The following is a 23,641-nucleotide window of genomic DNA, read 5'->3' on the forward strand; positions in this document are numbered from 1 at the left end:
ATTCAGACACAATACAAAATAAAAAATGTAGCACTAATGTTAGGTCAGAGATTGAAGAGCTGTTGCTGAAAATGAAGCAAATAACAAGAGAACAGTGGTGGAGATAAGAAAACATGACATGGAGGTGAGAGAAGCTCTGCATTTCACTCTGTATAAAACAGAGGATGGTTATTGGCTTGGTCGTATGTTCTCAGGTTTTTTTTCTTCTTTAAAACTTATAAAATGTATAAAACGAACTTTTTAAGGAACCATCCATTGTAAATTCTAACCTTTCTTGTCTGCTTTATTTTAAAGCATAATTGACAAGAACTTATTCTCTTATTCCGAGTGCTGTTCTCTGTGTATGTACATTATAAATTCAGCTTCAGTACGATTACATAACTGTCATGGCGTCAAACTGGGCTCTGCATGGCTCTAGCTCTGGACTGTTTGGAGCCACAACCTCTCAATCATCACATGCTACCAACAACTTCTCTCACAGATGAGTGATTCTTTGCTGCAAGACCTAAAGTTACATATTTACTTTATGATTCATGGGTGACTGCTGATCTCATTATGGCCTATGACAGAATTAAAGCAAACACAGTTGTTTGTTTATGAGGCTCATCTGTCATAGGCTTATGAGGGCATGCACAATAGCATTCATTTTTTTCTCTGCCTCATATGTAAGGAATGGCTCCTCAGGGTCGAGGAGGTGGAGCCTGATCTTTTGACATCAGTTAGTTGTGGGGTCGTGAGGTCTCACATACAAAGATTCTTTTTTGGAATTGAGATTCAATTGAGGTAGTTTACCTGCTGAAACAGTTCAACAATTGTTTAGATCCGAACCATTAAAATCGAATCATAGTCATTATGATTGTGATTATAAAAACATTGGTTTACATAAAGATAAAAATTGATTATGAATAGACCAACAGAAATGGTTGAAAATCACTTGGAAAAGATCTGTTTTATTTTCTCCTTTTCACAATCAGAAATGTGTTTCAGTCAGTGGTCAAAGTTTGCATTTTGGAGATACAAGGTTTTGCCCTGACGGCAAATAACTTACTGAATGGAGCATTTGAATAATATGTAGATAATAATGCAAAGACTCTGCCTTGTAATAAAACCTTTTAAACACGCCACTTCCAGTGTACAATGGCAAAAGACTCTGCATCATATCACTAGTTTTGGGCTATGCTTTTATTTATTATTATAGATACACACATTCTAAAATCCATCTATGAATATTACTATAAGTAAATATAGGGATGAAACCAAGGCAATATTGCAGAACGATTAGCTGTGGCTCACAAAAACATAGGCTCAAATAAAAGCACAGTTCCTTTCAATATTGTTAGTAAATATATTTGAATGCCCTCCACAAAAAAGCCTCTTGGGGTTTCTAAGAAATAATTATTTTCAAAAAGCAATTATATTCATTCTCTCACCACATGATCAACCGTGAACTCATAGCAATTTTAGAGCATAACTGGAAGCAGTACCAATAAATATGTGAAAATTAAAGCCACCTGTGAATATATTATGTGCTTAGTTTGCTCAGTTTAACTGCTAAGGCTTTATTTTCAAGCATTTTTACAAACTGAACCTGTTTTTACACGTGTACAATTGTGTAAATATGCCTAAAATATTTTATTCCAAGTCATTTGGGAGCATTTCTATTAGTTCATTCATCATGAAATTTTAATACAATATGAAGGACAGCTGCTGTGTTCAAATGATGTAGTAGACTAAAATTCCTTCATTGTCTGTAACCGATTATCCAAATAAGGGTAATGGTGGTATGGGGAGCCGGTCACAAATCACTGGGATCAAAGCGGGAACACACTCTGGAGGAGGCACCAGTCTTTCACAGGGCGACACATACTCACACATTCACTCTCACACCTAGGGACACTTTTGAGTCGCCAATCCACCTACAAATGTGTGTTTGTTTTGGACTGTGGGAGGAAACTGGAGCACCTGGAGGAAACCCACGCACACACGGGGAGAACACACCAACCTCACCTGGAGCAAGGCTCAAATCAACAACCCAAGGACCTTTGGGCAGTGTGACTGCTACACTACCTGCTGTGCCGCCCTGTCCAGAATATTCATTCATTCATTCAATATCTGTAACCGCTTATCCAGTTCAGGGTCGCGGTGGGTCCAGAGCCTACCTGGAATCATTGGGCGCAAGGTGGGAATACACCCTGGAGGGGGCACCAGTCCTTCACAGGGCAACACAGACACACACAAACACACTCACACCTACGGACACTTTTGAGTCACCAATCCACCTAACAACGTGTGTTTTTGGACTGTGGGAGGAAACCAGAGCACCCGGAGGAAACCCACGCAGACACGGGGAGAACACACCGACAGTCACCCGGAGCGGGAATCGAACCCACAACCTCCAGGCCCCTGGAGCTGTGTGACTGCGACACTACCTGCTGCGCCATCGTGCTGCCCCCTGTCCAGAATATGGTCCTACAAAATAGTAAATTATTGTGTAGTAAATCATTTATTAATTAAAACTGAAAAAATATGACAATTTTTTTTAAATATTCCATTTTTGAATTTTATAAAATGTCAGTAATCACAAACAAACAAGTTTTCAATAATTTAAAAACTGTACTCTCTCTCACAGACACACACACAGGTTTAGATGCCAAATGTGCTCTCATGTTAAAAACATGCTAAATCTAGATTCTGCAAAATGACATTGCTTCACCTCTCAGAACACTTAGAGTCTGTGCCCTTTTCCCAACGCCTACTTCATACTTTCCTCCCTTCCAACTGAGCAATCTGGTATAGTATTGATGGACTGGCACCAGTAAAGCCTGCTGGGTCTGAATGGATCAATATCATAAATAATTCATTTTCTTTTCATTATTTTTAAAACTTTTTTGGGGAATAATATCTATTATATAATTATATAAATCATATGAAAATTAATGCCATTATGTGTGAGAATTTTATCATTTACCTTCTATCTGACATTTGACATTAGAGACCACTGTTATATGAGAAAGCAATTAATGTCTAAAAGCGGTTATTAAAATGTCAATGAAATATAACAAATTTCAATGCATGAAAATGGTAAGAGAGGCCAACTAATTACACATTATACACTCGCATACACTAAGCCTCAATAAGACCTTGTTATATATTGGACAAGATGAGGCTATTAACATCACAGAGTTATTCTAGGTCTAGTTTGAAGGGCAGGTCTCTGTGTGGGTTAACATTCAAGACATTCGAAGGAAACTCAGCAGCTGTGTGTTGGCAAAGAGGAGACAAGGATTCATTGTCTAATGTTCAGACATTTCCACTTCGTATGGCAAAATGGGTCCCAACTGGCCAGGGATCAAAGGTCAGATTGTACAGCAGAGATGGGAAGTACAATCATGTGTTTATCGATTATGTTCGCGTTGATATTGTGCTGAACATTTTTTAAAATCCTGCTGATGCATTGCTCACTGTTACTCAAGTGTATTTATTTCAAAACAATGCATGTGGGGTTTATGATTTTAAATTGGTGTATATGTGTGTGTGTGTGTACATGTGTGTAACTTTGGGTTTCTGAATACTTCTGCACCTAGAGCAAGTTTGTCGTGCCTCTTATAATTCATGAGCTGGAGTTCCATACATAATTCATAACGCGTCATTACCAGTGGGTGGAATTTATATTGAGTGCCTGTTACAGAGCCAATACCTCTTATACAGCTACTCTAGCCGGTTCTGCACTTGTTTAAATTATTGTTTCAACTCCTGTGAGACTATTACGTTGCTTACTCACTCATAATATTGGTTCATTATTAATCAGCATCATTACACAGCCATTTTAGCCCTTTTCAGTTTGAACAGCTATTGGGATACGCAGGTTAATTGAATATAAGTGAGCACTAATGTTTACATCACAATATATTTCTCTTTGCTTGTTAACTTTTATAGGTCATGTATTAAGTATGTTTATGAATTCTTATATTGATATCAACATTACTATGCCCTAGGTGAATTCATCCTGAGGCTCTTGTTGTCAACTCAAGGAAGAAAATGAAGATGAAGACATGTGGAGAGGAATGGCTACCTGAGGGGAGAAAGAGAGACTAAAAAGGGAAAAGAGGTGGGAGTAGGGGCCAATGACATGGGTTTCCATCTCTGATTCTCTGGTCAGGACGTCACAAGGGACAAGAGTGTTACAGATACAGATGCAGGGGAATATACAGTGTTCCTACAAAGATAGCGTCTGGCTTCGTACATTATTCAGCTTTTCGATCTGGGGTCAGTATGGCTGAAGAGGATGAAGTCTATTGCTTTTAACTGTAATAGACTGCTTTCTTCTCCTTATGCACACTCAAGAACCTGATGTACCAACTACGAACAGAGCACCTTGATTTCTAATCTCAGTTACAGAACATCATTTCCCTCACATTTTGTAGGCTTGAATGTGCCTGACCCTTACCTATTACAGGGTCTAAATGATATCACCTTGACATTTCCACAACAAATGTTCTTGCTTGACATGATCCCTTTAAAATTGTCATAAAGAGATGATTGCAATAAATTATCATGCACAATTATTTTACAGCACAAATACTTTGACTTCTGTAGGTTTAAGAAGGAATTGAGCTGCTGATTTCCGTAGGAAGAATCTTAATCAGTGCTGAGCTCATTGAGACTCCAAGCTCCTTCTCACAAGGAGGAGGAGAGGTCAGCCCAGAGACAAACTCATTACTCAGATGGGACCTTTGAGAACCTTACACGTAAGCACATGCCCCTTTGCATTATTTACCTTAAATGGAGAAATGCTTTTAATGATCATATATGTCATATTATTGGCTTATATACACATCTCATTTTCTTAAGCACATTTCGGCTGAATTAGCAAAACATAGAAAGTTACAGATATTAAATTATTTTTACATGTAGGTCTTGAACACATTAAAAGCCTTAATAAGCAGATCAGATATAAACAATCCTAGTAACTTAAGCTTTCTTTATGGCTTCATTTATTTCGAAATCAATCTGCTCTGTAATAGTGTACTGCATACTTTTCCTGATCGGATCACTCACTTGCAGTGCACTCTTCAGGCCATCAGTGATTTACACACAGACAGTAGCTGTGGCGGTTGAGTGATAGTGTTAGTCTCTAAGCAGCCATGTATTTAATGGAACACTTTCTCCTAAAGGCCCAGCCTCAGTTCTCTGAACTCATTTGTTTCTGCTCAGTCTCAGTGCCCTCTGAGCCCAATAAAAGCCTCCCATTGACTCCATTATGACTTCCTCATCTATTGCAAATAACAAGTGTTCAGCCTAATTGCCTTGATTGTATATTACAGGCAGATGATGCACCCCCCCCCCCCCAAACATTGAATGACCAAAGTCAGATCAGCCTCTCAGTAAGTGATCAGGTGAGAATGAGATGCAGTAAATACAAAGCAGTAGTCACATATTTTTAGATCCTACATGATTTCCACAGATACAATTAAATAGTAATTGTACAACACAAATCCTGTAATGTGCTGATAGATAATTATATCAATGTGTGTGTGTGTGTAATATTGTCATATACTGCTATACAATTACTCCTTTACCATATACTAATTAACCTATATTTCTCCTCCTTTTCTTTTCTTTTTTTGCAGTGCTTCACTAAACACCCACTGCACATTTGCACCGTTTATTAAACCTGGACAAAAAATAAATGTATATTCTGTTCTTAATCACAGTGAAAGCATTTATTACAGCACCAGGGGCATTTCAGACAGCACATTACCAAAGTTTATAAACAAGCTGAGTAATCATTAGATTGTATTAAATCTTTTGGTCTGTCTAAATCCTGCTGTGGCCAGTCTAACTTTTCTAAAAATGGCTGTGCATAATGAGTCATATTGTTGGAATGCTCCAATTTCCCACAGGCCTGGAGAGAGGGATCTGTCATAGTTACGGAGCCTCGGAATAACCAGACGTGTTCACAGGCAATCAATCATCCTTCTTCCTCTCAACCTTCCCTCACTTTCTCGCTCCCTCTTCCTCTCTCTCTCTCTCACATTCTCTCCCTTCTGGTGTCAATTAGTGAGACATTTTCAAGCTCTCTAGGTACCAGGCTCAATTAGACTAATTGAAGTCAAAGTGGAAAATAAACACTGTGGTAGAGAGTGTCTCTTGCAGTAGGACAGCTGTGGGTTTTTTGTGCTCAGAGAGAACACACTTTTAACACAGAGCTCATGTGGAGTGGCACATATCTGATGCTTTATAGGAGAATGCAGCTTTTTGTCTCGTTGATGGCTGTGGTAACTCAAGCTGCCTTTGTACATTCTGTTTGTGAAGGCCGTGCATTTCTAGCTCCATTCAGTCTGTGATGTAGGCTTTGCAACTTCACATACTCAATCCATCAATGAACAGGCTTTGAAATATTCACCAGGCACAAATGAAGAGTGCTCCACAGTGCAAACATTATTACTTAAGATGCTGACTGAGTTTGATATTGACTTAATATTGACTCGACAGAAGCTTCATAAAGAATAAAAACACAAAAGTGATCATTCTATAGCTTCTCCATCAATGCATTACTGGGGGACATCAGTAGATCTACAGCTGGGTTTAAATATTAAAACTAACATCTCTCTCTCTCTCTCTCTCTCTCTCTCTCTCTTTCTCTCTCTTTCTCTGGAGTTACTGGAGTGCAGGTAACAAATCAATCGTTTAGATCATTTCCCAGCTAACTTATTAGTTTGTTAATTCATTAAAAAAATTGATACTCTGACAAGCTGGCAGTGTTTATTCATGTCTAGTCTATTGGTATAATTAACCCTGCTAAAAAGATAAATACTACTTCTAAATAATTCTTCACACTATCAGTCATTCCATAAATATTACACTCCAAACACTCTGCTTTATTCCTTCAGCTGATGCTCACCGCTAGTGGCTGGAGAGTTACTGAGATAATGAAAGGTAGAAGTAGACACTCCGAAACAGGTTTGCTGCAAGATACCTGGGGTGCTAGAGTTGTCAATGACTGGTTGAGGTTCAGGGATCTGAAATTACATGGTGCAGACTCCAGCCAAGAGGTCTATCCTTAAAGCTTACTTTGAAACTCATCACATAACTCTATTTCACTCGGCTACGTTCACACAGTTCTTTAAGAGTTTTATCTTTTTGTATTGGTACTTTTATAATGTTGAAACATGATGTCTAGATGCATTCAAACAAACTATTATGAACAACTATTTCTATATATTGCTAACATTTTTCAACTCTTACTGACGTTTTTAAAGCTGAAGCTGGGGCAGTGGGTTGTTCATTGTTCTGTCCTTTATTGAAAAGAAACACTTTAATTGATTCCCTTAGGGAAATTCTCTGTGTTTGACCCATTCATGGCAGTGAACAGACAAACACACACTAGGGAGCCATATGGAGCCATGTGTCATATTTACCAGAAGCAAACAATATTCATAAAAGCAATTCTGTTTTTGTAAAGTGATCATGTAAAAAAATTATTTTTACATATTTTTCTATAACGGGCGGCATGGTTGTGCAGCAGGAAGTCACACAGCTCCAGGAACCTGGAGGTTGTGGGTTCATGTCCCACTCCGGGTGACTGTCTGTGAGGAGTTGGTGTGTTCTCCCCGTGTCCGTGTGGGTTTCCTCCGGGTGCTCCGGTTTCCTCCCACAGTCCAAAAACACACGTTGGTAGGTGGATTGGCGACTCAAAGGTGTCCATAGGTGTGAGTGTGTGAGTGAATGTGTGTGAATGTGTTTGAATGTGTGTGTGTGTGTGTGTGTGTGTTTTGCCATGTGAAGGACTGGCGCCCCCTCCAGTGTAAACCAAGTACTACCTTGCGCCCAGTGATTCCAAGTAGGCATCTGACACAAAGCTACCCTGAACTGAACAAGCAGTTACAGATAATGAATGAATGAATGAATGTTTTTCTAAACTGTGTAACAGTGGCTGAAGTGTAGTGCTTTAGGTACATGGAGGGCTGGGTAGCTGAAAGGGGTGTTGTGTCATGTCACTGACCATAAGGGTGTCTATCTATTTCTCTGTTTGTGTGCACCCATTCACTCTGTTCTTCAAGATTCACAGCCCTCCACAGGACCACCACAGGGTAGGTATGATTTGGGTTGTGGTCATTTCAATGGTCTTTATAAAGTCTGTAAATCAGAGTTTTTCAAAATGTTTGAGGAACAGTTACAGGAACAAAAAAACAGGACAGTCTGTGTTTGTCTAAAATCAACAGTGGAAAAGGCTTTGAAATTGATATACTGTATTTAAATCCGCTAACGTCAGGGGAGGGAGCAGCTGTGTTTAATTGAAATAGTCGTACAGGAACTGGGTCAGAACCAAACAATCAGGGTATCAAGCATTCCTTTAGTTTGTGTCCTGATAAAACTAAAGCGGTGAGTGTTGTCTGTTGGTCAAGGGTCTGTGTAAACTCGGCTCTGTGGACCTCTAGTGTTCAGTTGGGTGTATTGCCGTTTCTTCTTCTTGTGTTTGTCCTCCACGCCGACAGAGGTCGGACTCTCGGAGACTCGGCTCTGGTTTTCAGAGAAAAAACCCGAACGAAGCGAAAGCTAGGAACAGCGGCTATATATTAGTGAGCGTTTTTGGTTACTTCTTATAATCAAACACGGACACGTAGATAATCATTGAATAGTTTGTAGTCACTGGAATAAAAGTGCATTATCCGGTTGCTGTAGTTTCACGAAATGGCGGACAGTACCGTTAACTCTGGTGAGTTTGTGTTTTAATCATTAGCCGAGAAATAAAAATGTAACCTGTACTCTGCAGCTCTTCAGTGTTTACCTGTCTCTTCTGGACAGTGAATGTCAATGAAAACATGACCATATGGCGTCTATTTAGCTCTTCGTAACTCCTGTATCATAACTGTGTCCTTTAAAATTCATATTTAAATAACGCTGCAGGTGCTAACGTTAGCTAAGCTAAGCTGCAGTGGCGACCCCAGCAGTCACTGTGGATTTCCACTGGACTCAAACGCATGATACATGAGAATATGTGACCTTTACAAAGTAGAATATAACCCTAGATGTATTATTTTTAATGTATCGTTCGTGAAACGTGATGTAGAAACAAAGCATTGTATATGAATAGCATTAATGTGTAGACGCGTTAGTTTTGTCCTTCGTCTTGTCAGATTTAGTTAATGTACAGTTGGTTGCTGTCAGTGATTTTGAAAAATTACAAAAGTAACAGCCCCAGGCATGTGGATAAAATAGAGGTGAGTTGCTAGTGACAGTAACGTTAATGTTAGTTAAGCTACAGGCCCCAGGGTCAGTGATTCACCCCAAACAAACAATCATTCATTCATTGTCTGTAACCGCTTATCCGTTCAGGGTCGCGGTGGGTCCGGAGCCTGCCCAGAATCATTGGCCACAAGGCAGGAACACACCCTGGAGGGGGTTCACCCCAAATATGTTTCTGTTTTAGAATTAAAATTTAGAAATTATTTGCAAGAGAACAAACTCATTCAGTCACTTAACGTGTGGCTATTTGAATATCGAATTAGTAATTGTATCTGAACCTTCCTCCACTGGCTTGCAGAAGTCTTGCCCCACAGGATAACGGGATTAGTTCCATTGGTTTATGACTTTAGAAACTCTGGCTGTCTGAATTTGCCCATTTGAGACTGTAATTGAGATTCTGCAGTTTCAAAGCAGACAGGCTCATCCATGGCATTTGACTGCTTATTTTTTCACAAGGTAGGTTTCCTGCAAATAAACCACACACCACACAGGAAGTTCAGCAAGGTTGTAAATTTTATTTTCAGTGGAATATAGATAATTTTATATAAAAATCACAGTTTGTGATGAAAGCGTGCAGATTTCCAGTTGCAGAAGCCACAATTTTAATAATAGTTTGCATTATCGAGAACGTTGTCTTATATATACATTCATATCAGAATATTAGTACCACCTCCATTTAGTTCTCTCAGCTCCACTGAACATACAGGAGTTCTTTATAGTTCTACAATTCCAGACAGTGGTCCATGTGTTTCTCTGCATAATTGTTTGCTTCATTTCACTCTGTTCTTCAAGGGACACAAACCACAAGGGGCCCCACAGAGCAGGCATGATTGGGCAGGTGTATCATTCTCAGTCCTGCAGTGACAGTGTGTTAGTGTGTGGTGTTGATATATGTGGATCAGACACAGCAGTGCTCCTGGAGATTTGAAACCCCTCAGTGTCACCAGAAATGAGTGAAAGGGGTAAACATGTTGTGCAACAGGTGAACTACAGTCTAAGTTTAGAACTACAAAGTGCTCCTGTATGGTCAGTGGAGCTGAGAGAATGCACAGTGCGTGTTGTAACAGGGAGGTACTCATAATGTTCTAATGTAATTGTGTGTTTACAACAGAGTTCTAAGTTTCAGTGGCAAATAAACATTGCTGTGTAAGTGACATTGAATACCACTAAATGACAGTCTGGCACTCTACATTCATTCATTCATTCATTCATTCATTCATTTGGTTTAATCGCTTCATCCTGTTCAGGGTTGTGGTGGGTAAAGAGCCTACCCTATGGGAGCAACTAGAGGAAACCCATATAGAGACAGGGTGAAAAACACAAAATTCCTTAAAGACTGGTGCCTTAATTAAACATCTTAGTCATGTTCTAGTCCAAATACCACAAGGACTGAACAATACAGTTCTTCTTTCTAAACAGCGCTCTTCAGTGTACTTGATCTGTACTATTACTTATCTATGCTGACTGTGTTTGTTTTGCTCTGTTTTCCTTTGTTTTTGCTCACCCACATATAAGCGGGTCAAGTGTTGTGGTTGTAGATACACAAGGAAGCAGGATACTTCTAAAGTGGTTGCACTCTACATAAGATCCAGTAACAAATGAAAACGTTGTCATATGGTTTGTGACATACGTAGCCCAGAAATTGACTGGCCTGTCTTGTTTTACAGTTTGTGAGTTGCTATGTTCCAGATATTTTTTCATTATAGTGATGTTTCGTCACCTTAATTGTTTAAGTATGATGCAAGTTTAACATTTAAATAGCTTGTGTCCTGTTTGATTGTATGTAGTTTGTGAAACATTGATACAAAATCATGTCCTACTTCCTTTTATTTATTTATTTTAATTTGGTCATTTTTTGTGTCTGACATATTTCTTGTTAAAAATACCCTTATGCTTTTCTGATCCCTCTTAATAAGTTGGTTTCATTAAGATAGATGTTCAGATATTATACTTCTAAATTTGTGACATTCAGAAATGTTTTGTATTCAGAATTTACCTGTTTTTTTGTTTATTTATATGATGGTTTGCAACGTTAGGTTTGTTATTGTTTCAGACGTCTCTAAAAATACTTTTTATTACAGGTAGCCCAAAAACAACTGGATTGTCTTATTTTACAGTTTGTGACTTCAGATCCCCAAATTAATGTGCCCGTGCATTGAACAAGACCCAAACAAACTATAAGGTTTACACAGCAGATCTGAGCTAAATGACCCCTGTAGCCAGGTTTGCTTTGCATGTTGGACACAGCTGAACAGGTAAACTAGTTCAAGTTTAGTAATTAATCTGAGAAATAGAACAAAAAATGTGTTAATCCAGAACACAGTACCTTCTTCCTATATTTAATTTCTTGCTCCAACCACAGTCAGGTCTGACCAATCTACAGTGAAAACATTCTCACATGGTTTGTAGTAAAGTGTTTTGGTGAATATTTTTTTTATTTTCCCTTTGTGAAAACCAACCAAAACCAATGGAATAACGCTTAGTTTTTGCTTACATTAGCCTTGCAGCCCAGTGCAAATGTAAAGAATTAAGTAAGTATTTATGTTTAAAGCCCATTTTAACCCAGCGCTTTACAAGAAAAATACATTTTAAAAGACAGTATAAGACAACATTGAATGTACAGACAAATCACAAAAAAATATAAAGAAGGAAACTTCAGACACCAAGCTTGTGCTGACTAATCAGTTAGGTTTGAAAGCTGTGTGAAAGCTAAAAAACTGTGTGAGTTCAATTGTTAAATCTTTTTGCAGTATGAGCCGGTGTTTTCGCATTTCTGCAGTTTGTTAAATATCTGTAGGTTAATGTATGTACCAGGCCAAACAGTTCAGCTAACAAAATTACACATTTATTCATGTTTCAGACCAGGTCAGTGACATGAAACATGACAGTGCTGCTTCCCCTGGGATTTCAGACCAAGAGAAGGAGATGGCCACAAATGCTTTTGAAGCATTTACGGTATACTTTTATTATTCCTCTGCATGTTCTTTAGTTTGTATTCAGCTTAGTTGCAGGCTTCAGGTTTTTAGAATTACTATCAAGTCATTCACCACTTCACTTTTTTGCTTTCTCTGTAGGCTGCCAAATATGATGAGTCCCTAAAACATCTTGAGAGTCTTCAGGAACTCAACAAGGAGGACTATAAAATTCTCATGAACAAAGCTGTTGCTGAGTTTTACAAAACTGGGCAGACAACAACTGGTACCTTGAAACAGACATTAATAACAATAAAAAATCAGGTGAGGAAGCTCAGATAAACTAGATTAGACACCAATATTGGATTGAAGTGTAATTGTTTGACCCAAATTGCATGGTATTTAAGCACCAACCATATTTTATTTTAAGCCTGAAAGTTTTTTTCTTTTTCAATATAGGTCCATTCTGCAGTGGAGGATATTGATGGTTTAGATGATGTAGAGAACAGCATTCTTTATTACAATCAAGCCATCATTTACTACCATATGCGGCAGTACTCGGAGGCCATATCTATTGGAGAGAAACTCTATCAGTTTCTGGAACCTTTTGGTATGTTTCTGAATCAGTCAAAGGCAAAAGGAAAAAAACAGTAAAAAGTACTGATATATATTGTCGCTGTACAATGAAAAATATGTAACTCAAAAAAATAGTAACTTTACAGGAGAAGGGTAAAACTTTCTTAATTTCAGTTGAAGTTTATGCAAAAAGGTTTTATTCCATGTGATTGTGGAGCGATTCTACTGGTCCATTCATCATGAATCTTTCACACAGTGTTAAAGACACCAGTTGAGTTTAAATGATGAAGTAAACTAAATAATTGACAAAAGATTCACGTTTTTCACTGGGCATTGATGATATGTTGAGTTAATTGTTATTCTCTGTACTTTGTTTTGGGCATTAATATCATTTTTAAAAGATTTTTGAATTGTGAAATACCACCAGTGCTCTGGCTCTGCAGCTTTCTTGTGTAGTGCGGTAAGGTGGCAAGGCTTGATATTCTTATTTGTCCTAGAAGAGAAGTTTGCTCAGGCCGTGTGCTTTCTGCTGGTGGACCTTTACCTTCTCACCTTCCAACCGGAGAAAGCTGTCCATCTGCTCGCTGTCTTGGAGAAACTCACAGTACAAGGCAACAGCAAGAATGGCAAGGGAGAGGTAAGAAACCCTAAACTGAACCATGGTTTCTCACTAATAGATAGGAGTGAGTAATGTTTTCTTTTTTTTTTTTTTCCTTTGTCCCCCTCCCCCATTATTATGATATGTTTCATCACCTCACAATTTTTTAAATATGTTGCAAGTTTAACATTTAAATAGCCTGTGTCCTGATTTTACTGTATGTAGTGAGTTTGTGAAACATTGATTCAAAACCATGTACTACTTATGTATTTATTTTTATATTTGGGCTTTTTTTGTATCTGACATATTTTAAACATTAGAAACATCTTTTTTTTATTATAATTTTTTTTGGTGAAAATACACTTTCTCTTAGTGAGTTTTATTTATAGATATCATACCTCTAAAATTGCAAACTTCTGGCGTTCAGAAATCTGTTTTGCATTCAAGATTTAGCAGTTTTCGGTTTGTTTATTTATTTGATGGCTTATAAAGTTCGGTTTATTATTGTGTCACACATCTAAAAGTACTTTTTTATCAATAAGGATGTGATTGATTTGATATTTAATCACATTTTCTCTTAGTCTTAAAATCAGTGTTTTTTTCACTGTTGCTTGAAGTTATTCACAAATATATTTACACTCATATGAAGGCTGTTTGCCCAGGTGCCATTTCGAAGTGCAAAGTGCAAATTCTACATCCACAGGGATCCAGTTGTGGAGGCAGCAGATCTTATAGAGGATAAGCACAGGGGCCTAAATGAAGAGCAGGTTACTTAGACAGATTTCAGTCAATTGTTTTGTTACTGGAGTTTGCTAGAGATTTTGTAATATGAAGAGCAAAATGCTATTTTAAATGTTGTACACATTTTCAGTAGATTTATTTCCTTCCATAAAATAATACTTTATATATATTCATTTTTGTAACAGGGCAACAACAGTTCAGCCAGAGACTCAGCCACTCAAAAAGCTGAGTTTGCCGCATTGATCGAGGCCGCAAAATCTCGGATACACCAGGTAATTGCAGGCCTTCCCTGATCAGTTAAATGTTAGCCAGTCATGGATATCTGTTACAAATACTGACTTGGGCAGTCAGTCGTATAAAGTTATATTGTGGCCCGATATAATTCCAGATTAAAGGCTGTGTTGTAGTAAACGGTAGGTGCAATGAATAGGAGGAGGCTACTAATGTGGAAAAACAGACAGGCTGAGTTTGGAATTTGTTGGATATGGTGGGAGATTTGTTTAAGAATCTTTTATTGCTGCTCTATAAACATCCCAATTGTACACACCAGATTTTGAGTTATGATTTATAGAAGAATTTCATGTAAAAATATTAACACCTTTTTTCATAATTTAGCAGATGTCTACACTTTATTTTTCTTTATTTATTGTGCAGTATAAAGTACGAGCTTACATTCAAATGAAGTCTCTGAAGACCTGTAAAAGGGAGATTAAGTCTGTTATGAACACAGCTGGAAATGTAAGTAATTAATTTTTTCGCAGCAACAAAATACAGCTATGGTATATGGAAATGCATGCATACCCGTTTAAATTGTGTATGACAAACTTGCATATTGTTAGTAATACACGCTAACTAGACAACATGTGTTTTATTCTCATAGTCTGCACCTTCCCTCTTCTTGAAGAGCAATTTTGAGTATTTAAGGGGAAACTACCGCAAAGCAGTGAAACTCCTCAACAGCTCCAATATTGCTGAGCACCCTGGACCACTTAAAACCGGTACACAATTAAAATTGTCAGCCTATGGACTGTTATTACGATTTTGCAGTTTACACAGAACCAAAACATTAAGACCATTAAGGTGATTCAAATAATGTTAATTTTTTTTAACACCTATACAAGGTTTGGAACATATTATACCAGACGTATACATGCTTTTTCTTCTGGAGCCCCCTTGCAGATTTCTGAGATCTTTGGGAGTGGGCGGGCAGTTGAATAAATGTGTGCTACATGCCACATAGCTAAACAGCTTATTTGGCAGTTAGACTTAGTTTTGATTCCTGTATATTTGCTTTGGTTGGTATATATTTTAGAGTTTGTTTCTGCACTAACTGATGACTGAAGTGCTGTTTTTAAATGTTTTATTTTTATTATTATAACCACCGTGGTCTTAAAAGTATGTTTGTATTTAAAGTGGCTTTTATTAAGCAAACATTTTTCTCTTCCTTGTAGGTGAATGTGTACGTTGCATGTTCTGGAATAATTTGGGCTGTATCCACTTTGCCATGGGGAAACACAACCTGGGCATTTTTTACTTTAAAAAAGCTCTCCAAGAGAATGACCATACATGTGCACAACTAGGTGATGGCAAGAATGGCCAGGGTGAGTGGTCAGGTTTGAATACACTCAAGGATATATTTCTTTTTATTTCTTATTGATATACAGAATAAGAGGGCAGGTATAGAATACGGTTTTATTGGCCTGTGTGGGCCAAGATTAGCACACGATCAGCTGATAATTCCTGCTTTTCAAAGGCTAAAATTCGCCATATAGTTAAGTTGGTTAAAAACGTAATTCTTAACTTGATTTTAATGTTTCATTGGCTATCCAGCTGAATGTTACAGTCCCTCGGGCTTCCATTTAGTGCAGCTTTGTATTAAACTGTGAAATGTATTAAAGTAAACACTAATGTTGCATAACTGAACTTTAGACAGATGGACTAATGAGTGCCATTTTATTGTTTTCCCACAGCTAAAACGTTCACAGGTATTCCCATGTGTGCTCTTCTGGCAAATAAGCGTTATGAGCTGCTTTACAATTGTGGCATTCAACTGTTGCATATTGGTCGACCGCTGGCAGCCTTTGAGTGTCTAATGGAGGCGGTGCAGGTGTACCACTCAAACCCACGTCTCTGGCTACGGCTTGCTGAGTGCTGCATCGCTGCCAACAAAGGGGTAAGGGAGAAACTCGGCTCAAATTATTCATACCAGCAAGAAACTTTTAACGTAATATTTTTTCTGCTTTAAACAGAGTTCTGAGCAGGAAACCAAAGGCCTGCCCAGTAAAAAGGGGATTGTTCAGTCCATTGTAGGACAGGGCTATCATCGCAAGATCGTCTTAGCATCACAGTCTACGCAGAACACAACCTACAGGTGTGCTGCTCCCTTTAGTTTTATGTTTTTCTGTGTAATGTCATTTTCCTTTCAGCAGGTGGCACTATATTTCATGTTAAAATCACTCTAAAATCACTGCGCTAATGTCTTTTTCACATGTTCACTAGTGATTCAGAAAATGTTCCCTTCTGGTGTGTGTGTGTGTAGTGAGGGTCAGTCTGCAGCAATCCCTGTAGCCAGTATGGAGTTTGCAGCGATATGTTTAAGGAATGCTCTGCTCCTGCTGCCAGAGCACCAGCAACATGAGAGCAAACCAGACAACAGCTTGAAGAGCTCCAGCCAATCAGGCAGCACAGAAAGCGGCAGTGAGAACAGTGATGCCTGCAGGTGTGCACACTTACAGAATGTGTGAACATACCAAACACGCCCAGAGCTCTATGTACACTTGTATAGCAGTATCTTCAGGCAAATAAACATTTACCACACTCATCCACAACTTTTATGAAAGTATTCAGACTGGAGTAGTGTTACATGATGGGATAAGACATGAGTTAAATTACAGAATTAAGAATGGCTACTCAAAATATGCTTTGCCTTCTCTTAAAAAATGTTGAGTATCTAAAAATACCTTACTTTCTCCTTAGTACTGTCATTGTCTTAGAAATGTACAGCCATCAGTTTAAATTGCTGCATAAAAAAGACCTTTCTGGTCATGGCTAATGTAAATTGATATAAATGCACTTTTGATTTCCTAAAATTGCAAGAAAAAAGTTAAAATTCTTTCACGCTTGATATGATAGCATATTTTTATCAGTCATTACAGGATAGTATTTCAGATAAAAGACAATTGGTGAGGTCTTGATATGACATAAGTTTTAGATGACAAAAATGGCACAGAATAGTGAACCCACATTCAGCTATACTGTTAGAGCTTAGATCTTGCTGAATACTGACCTCACTTTGTCTTCTCCATCAGTCGTTAAGCCTGTCAGCTTCAGCACATCTGTTAAGATTAATCATTTAATAACTTGATCAACAGTAGAATATCTTTTTATACATTGGGTGCTCCTTGGAGTTGTATTAGATTATTTCATTAATTAGAAGTGAGACCTGCATAGTTTTGGACATATAATGTTTTTCTAACACCATTTCCTAAGTCAGAAAGTAGTACTTTGGAACAGAATTCCAACCTGAGACTCAAAACATTGTGTTTAACTACACCATACTCTTCAATCAACTTTGAGCATTACAACAGAGGGTTGGTCCAGTAACCTTTTTGCTCTGATTCATAGCGGAAAAGGCCAAGAGGCAGACAAGTTCATTCCCGCAGCACCTTCATCACCTCTCCGAAAACAGGAAATTGAGAATCTCAGGTAAGACCACCCACCAAAAAAAAAAACCCCTGCTAAACGTGTTTAAAGAGTAACTATATCATAAGATCTTTTTTATTAGAAGCTCAATTGTATTGTGCTTTATTAATGAAATCCACCAGCCTTGCTTAAAGAAAATGTATTTCCAAACTGCTTTAGCAGAGCTCCTCAGTTAATTGTGCTATAAGCGATGTACGATAAGGTGTCACAGCAGGGACATTAGTGAGCCAGTGTTCCCGCCCCCTGATGGCACTTGCTCAAATAGGAGGAGAGCACACATAAAAACTGCATAGCAGCGGGGCAGGGAGACACCAGCAGCACTCAGACACACATACTGGCGGCAATTTTGAGTTGTGGAATGGCCTCCTCGCAGCATGTGCATTTCTCAGTTGTTAGGGGAACAAAATAAACAACGTGGCAGAGCCCTGCCTCCAACCACAGCACCTCCTGCAATGGCCCCTCCCACCTCACTGCATTTTTCAAAGTTCAGCTAAAGGAGGAGTTAGTTGAAGGTAGGGGGACTAGTTAGCTCTTAAGTGATAAATGTGTAAAAGTCTTAATGAAGATACTTTAAAACATCCTGCTAAAATCTTAGGAATATCTCACCAGAAATGAGGTGCAATGTGATGTAAGTTCAGCAGGCTGTTGAAAGAGCATGAGTCTTTAACATATAAATAAGTTTTAATTCTAGAGGTGTAGAAAGGGCCTTGCGTCCCTCCCTGTAGTCCCTCCCCCTCTAGCTCTCTTGTCATCTCTGGACCTGATTAAGGTGGGGGAAAATCTGTTCAGTTCTTTTTTTTTTTTTTTTTTTTTTTTTTCCTTATTCTCACACCTTTTTAACTCTTCCATACTTACTCCCACTCTCTACCTTACTCCATACGACTTGAGGCGTTTTTCATTTGTTTGCCGTGACTGGCCGTCCGGACGCAGTGGGAAGGAAAGAGAGGGCGGGTTTAAGGGGTGACCCTGGATTGACACCCTGATGCGGTGACACGTTTACGAGCATAGCCGCCACTTACTCAGGTTTCACTTCCCGGAATCCTGCAAGCCTTTTGTGTCCCAGCCAGCCACTGAGAGGCCTGCTCCTGCTCCCCCTTCTCTCGCTCGGTCTCTCTCTCGTTCCCCTTACCTTTTTAATGATGGACTTGTAGCAAAGCTGGAGCTAACAGGAAACAGAGCAAAGACAGTGCGTTATGCAGCCGTAGTTATTAACGAATTCCCAGCTGTTACAGATTCAACATTACAGACAGATTGCTAATTTCTGTCCTTAATGGATTATGAATGCAAGACTAGAAAAAGTGAATTGAAGCAGATAAAAGGTGTCCTCTCCTTTGTGGTGTTTTACAACTTTTTTTTTTTTCTCTCCAGTCTCTTAAGGAATGACATGTGCAAATGATTTTACACACGAGGAAGGCATTTGAGACAAAGTCATGTAACTCAAAGAAGTGCTTTTTTTTTTTCTTTTACAGTAAACTCTCTGGCTCACTGTCTTCCCAGCTGCCAGTTACCGGACTCTGTTAAACGTTAGAACTAGACGTAGTTAGCACCTAAGGATTAAACTATTATGCAGTTTCTAAGATGATGCTGGGGGTAACTTCACTATGTCTGGCACCCATGACTAACATTGACTCACAGGAGCCAGACGTTACCCTGCACTCTCTTGTTGACAGAACAAGCGTATGTGGCGCCACACAAAGCTTTTTCTAAATCAGTGTATGGTTCATTCCTTAATAAATGTAATCAATCTCCCTGTCTGTGTTTAAATAATTGGTAATGTTTTGTGTCTCATTTAAAGGCTCGGTTTACATATTATAACAGAATACTGTGCTGTGAGACCGCTACAGATGATCCAGAATGCTGCAGCACGCCTGGTCTTCAACCAGCCTAAAAGAGCACATGTCACGCCCCTATTAGTTGAGCTGCATTGGCTGCCCTTAGCTGATCGCATCAAATTTAAATCACTAATAATGACCTTTAGAGTATTCACTGGTTCTGCTCCCATCTACCTCAATAGACTCTTAAAACCATACGTTAGCGCCCGCCCTCTCCGTTCCTCAAAGGAGCGCCAACTAATACGGCCAACCCCATGTACAGATCAGTTGAGGCTATTCTCATCTCTGGTACCACGCTGGTGGAACGAGCTTCCAAGCACTATCAGAGCAACAGAAACCCTCTCTGCATTCAAGAAATCCTTGAAGACCCAGCTCTTCCGAGAGTACCTCTTGCACTGAAAGTCTTTCTTTAATGCACTTATTAATTCCTGGTGTATTGCACTTAATGTAAGGTATTTTGTAAAAATTGTGCTGTAGTTTGAATGTTAGATCCTCTTTTGTAAGTCGCTTTGGGTAAAAGCATCTGCCAAATGCATAAATGTGAGAATAATTAAAATGTGCTATGGTACTTAACAATATAACAGATGAAACCATTCTGTCTCACACACAGGTGCTGTATTTTAGCCTGTAGTGCATATGTGGCGCTGGCCCTTGGGGACAACTTGATGGCTCTTAACCATGCAGATAAGCTCTTACATCAGCCCAAGCTTTCGGGATCCCTCAAGTAAGTCTCTCAACTTTTAGACCCTCCACAAATAATGCTTGTGCATTCCATTTTATAGATCAGTGTTGTCCTTTTTCATTTTCATGACTTATTGATGGATGGATCACCTGAATGACATGTGAATGACTGCATGGTTCTCTCAGTCAGGTCACACTGTTTGACCCCTCTCATTGTCTTTCTATTTGTGTTACGCTCTTTGAAGCCTGTGTTCCAGTTGGTTCTTGGTGTCCTGGTTTTGCTTTAGTCCATTTGGTAATTTAATGTTGTAATTGTTTAAAAGATTTTTTTTTTGTAATTGTAAAAAAAAATTTATAAAAGTATAATGCAAATGCTGGAAGTCAGGGTGATTTTGTCCCAAAGTTGTCTTGTTTTGAGATCTTTCCTTCTCCTCTTTCTCCTCCTTCTTCTCTAACCATTTATCTCCATTTGTCCAGGGCCAGTTTGTGATTGTGAGTATCTTGCCTTTCTTCAGGTTCCTAGGTCATCTGTATGCTGCTGAAGCTCTAATCTCTTTGGACCGAATCTCAGATGCCATTGCACATCTCAACCCAGAGAATGTTACTGATGTATCACTAGGAGTGACACAGAGCGAGCAGGACCAAGGTAAACTAACATAAATAGACATACGCATTTATCAAACCATGAGAGTATTATTAATGTTTTGATTATTTCTTTTCTGTCCGTCACATACACATCTGACACTGCAGGTTCGGATAAAGGGGATCTAGAGCCAGTTGAATCCTGTGAGTATCCACAGCTGTGAATATAACTGGTTTATGTCGTTTTTCACTCCATTGAAAGATGTAATGCATTTTACTTAAATTACTTACCAGCTCTTAAACTTAAAATGCAGTGTTGTGAAACTGTGTGTATCTGTGTGTAGCAGGGAAGCAGACTCCTCTGTGTTACCCCAGTTCTGTCAGCTCTGCCAGGGCCATGATGCTTTTCAACTTGGGCAGTGCTTACTGTCTGCGGAGTGAATATGAGAAAGCACGCAAGTGCCTTCATCAGGTAAATAAAAATGTACATTGGAACATTTGGCCCTGATCACAACTAGCAAGCATTTCTATCATTTAAAGGTCTCAATTTGATCTAGTAATATTTCAGCTTGTGTCTACATGTGTCGATACAAACTCAGCCTGCCTCCTAACCACTGTTTCAGCGTTAAACTTGGAGATGATCTGAAACTCTTTGATTTCACAGATGTGATTTTGACTGTAGTGAATCATAAGCTGCCATATATTGCTAAGCCGCACGTAAAACAACAACCAGCGCATATCAGACACAGTACAAACTGAGGAAATGCACAGGCAAGGTTTCCAAAACACTGCAGGGAATGAACTCTGCCCAGACCGATTGATTGATATAAATTGCTGCTTTAAATGTTTATTTGAGAAATGCGTTGGTTCTGTTGTGGCTTTTTTTCAGAACAGGTCTGTGGATGTATTTACGTATTGCTTGGTGTAAGCTGTTCAGTCAGGGATCATCACCTATGGTTGTACTATGACTGAGAAAAGTTTAAACGTACAGAGCATGCTTGTTGCAATTAAATTAGCTGATTGAGCCTATATTTCGTAAGCTAACTCCCGGCTAATCTTAGTTTTTTAGGTTGCATCCAAAAGTTCCCCCTACTCCTTACATAGGGTCTTATGTGATTTAAAAATCTTGGGTTATTGCAGTATACATGTCTGATTCACCAATGTCTCTTTGTTTGACACATTGTCTGTGTGCAGGAGACAGTATTTTAAGACTCGAGGAATGCGCTACACAGGGAGTAGAGATCGAGTTAACACAAGAGTAGAATCTGGTCATAAACAATGCCACTGATAAGTTACAGGGCTGCAGTTTTCACGTTCAGGGCCAGGTTCTTGTTCAGAATCTGCCTCTTTCAGGTTTATAAAAGTAAAGCCACACTGATGTGATCCAATATCTAGCCGCTGCTAACTGCGTGGATACTTTTCACACAGAGGCCATCAATCAATCTGCTGGGGTCCACGCCCACACAACAGAATGGTAAAAGGCGAAAAAATTAAGAAAATGCAAAACATTCAGATTTTTGAGGAAAAAATAGACAGTTTTTTAATCTGTGAAAACTGAGCATTTACTCAAACAATTTACAGTCTGAGGACTTTAATGTGCTCTAAGTTTTAAAGCCAAGAGATGCATCTTACTTGTTCGCTGATTATGCTTTGAGAAAAGTAAAGGATGTTTTGGGCATTTACAGTAAAAAATAACTTCTCTGTAATATAACAAACAGCAGTAAACATACCGCTCACTGAAAGGTCGAATCTCAAAGCGTCACGCTGATTTACGTCTAGTGGGTTTTAATGTTGGTCTGAAAAACGGAGTGGAAATTAGTTTTAAACTGGTATGTATGTTATGTATCTATCTCAGATATAAATGTATGTACACATGGTTTAACCCTTGTGTTTCTTCTTCTGTAGGCAGCTTCCATGGTCAACCCAAAGGAGATTCCCCCAGAAGCTATTCTACTGGGTGTCTACCTAGAGCTGCAAAATGGTACGTACTGTATCTGATCCTGAGCTGTAAAAGAACAGCTATTAACAAATGATGTACTGCCATAGCAGGAAAAATGAACACCAAGTCTACTGCGTTCTTCCATCTGCTTGAATGGAAATAAGCTTAAATACGTCTTTTAGTTTCCTTTGTGAAGTGACAGTTTTAGAGAACATAATGCCTCCATCAATTATCTCCAACAGATAATCAGTATCTGTAGTTTTAGCAAATGAGGATGATTGATCTGCTTGGCTCTTGCAGGTAACACACAGCTGGCTCTCCAGATCATCAAACGGAACCAGTTACTCCCGTCAGTCAAGCCCTCATCCTCTCCAGACCTGCGCAAGAAACCGCCGCCATTCCAGCCAGGGCAGCCAATGCAGCCCATACAGATGCCCTCTTCCTTCACACAAGTGCAGCGCAAATGATGTATTCACTCTCGCCCCAGTGTCATACACCTTTTTAACACTTATTATTTATGAGCCCGGAACAGCTTGATGAAGTAGGAAGGATGAAGGAGAATGAAGGCTGAGGAAAAGGAAGCTCTTGCCACTGGAAAGGATGTACTTTGAGAGCTTGGCAACTGTTAAAGCAGTATATTGACAACATCTGGGGTCTATGAAATTCGAAATAAATTTTATTTACAGTATTTTGTGGTGGTGTCTGATTTGGGGTGGTGGGAGGTTCAATAATAGCACCTCGGTTTTAAAGTTAGCCTTGGTAAAGTAACTAGGCATGTGATCCCACTAGTTACTTCAATGTTTAGACACATGACTCTTTATGTAGGGCT

General features: G+C 38.9%; 1 protein-coding gene across 4 annotated transcripts; it reads left to right on the forward strand.

Moving 5' to 3' along the window:
- The first annotated feature begins 8,475 nt into the window (after positions 1 to 8,475).
- On the forward strand, positions 8,476 to 23,492 carry cnot10 (CCR4-NOT transcription complex, subunit 10). 4 transcript variants are annotated; one of them, XM_066683758.1, is made up of 20 exons: positions 8,476 to 8,719; positions 12,110 to 12,204; positions 12,324 to 12,485; positions 12,621 to 12,771; positions 13,235 to 13,374; positions 13,998 to 14,102; positions 14,262 to 14,348; positions 14,731 to 14,814; positions 14,957 to 15,074; positions 15,528 to 15,677; positions 16,047 to 16,249; positions 16,326 to 16,447; positions 16,616 to 16,795; positions 17,701 to 17,781; positions 20,221 to 20,334; positions 20,807 to 20,937; positions 21,042 to 21,077; positions 21,221 to 21,345; positions 22,779 to 22,854; positions 23,113 to 23,492. In XM_066683758.1, the coding sequence occupies exons 1-20, from the start codon at positions 8,695 to 8,697 to the stop codon at positions 23,277 to 23,279; spliced, it is 2,352 nt and encodes a 783-aa protein (XP_066539855.1). In that variant the 5' UTR covers positions 8,476 to 8,694; the 3' UTR covers positions 23,280 to 23,492. The 4 variants fall into 4 exon arrangements, with proteins under 4 accessions (XP_066539855.1, XP_066539853.1, XP_066539854.1 ...); XM_066683756.1 differs by having other exon boundaries at positions 8,477 to 8,719; positions 21,218 to 21,345; XM_066683757.1 differs by having other exon boundaries at positions 8,478 to 8,719; positions 13,238 to 13,374; positions 21,218 to 21,345.
- The last annotated feature ends 149 nt before the right edge of the window (positions 23,493 to 23,641 follow it).

Source organism: Hoplias malabaricus, chromosome 10 (genome assembly GCF_029633855.1).
Source record: "Hoplias malabaricus isolate fHopMal1 chromosome 10, fHopMal1.hap1, whole genome shotgun sequence".
NCBI classification, from domain to species: Eukaryota; Metazoa; Chordata; class Actinopteri; order Characiformes; family Erythrinidae; genus Hoplias; species Hoplias malabaricus.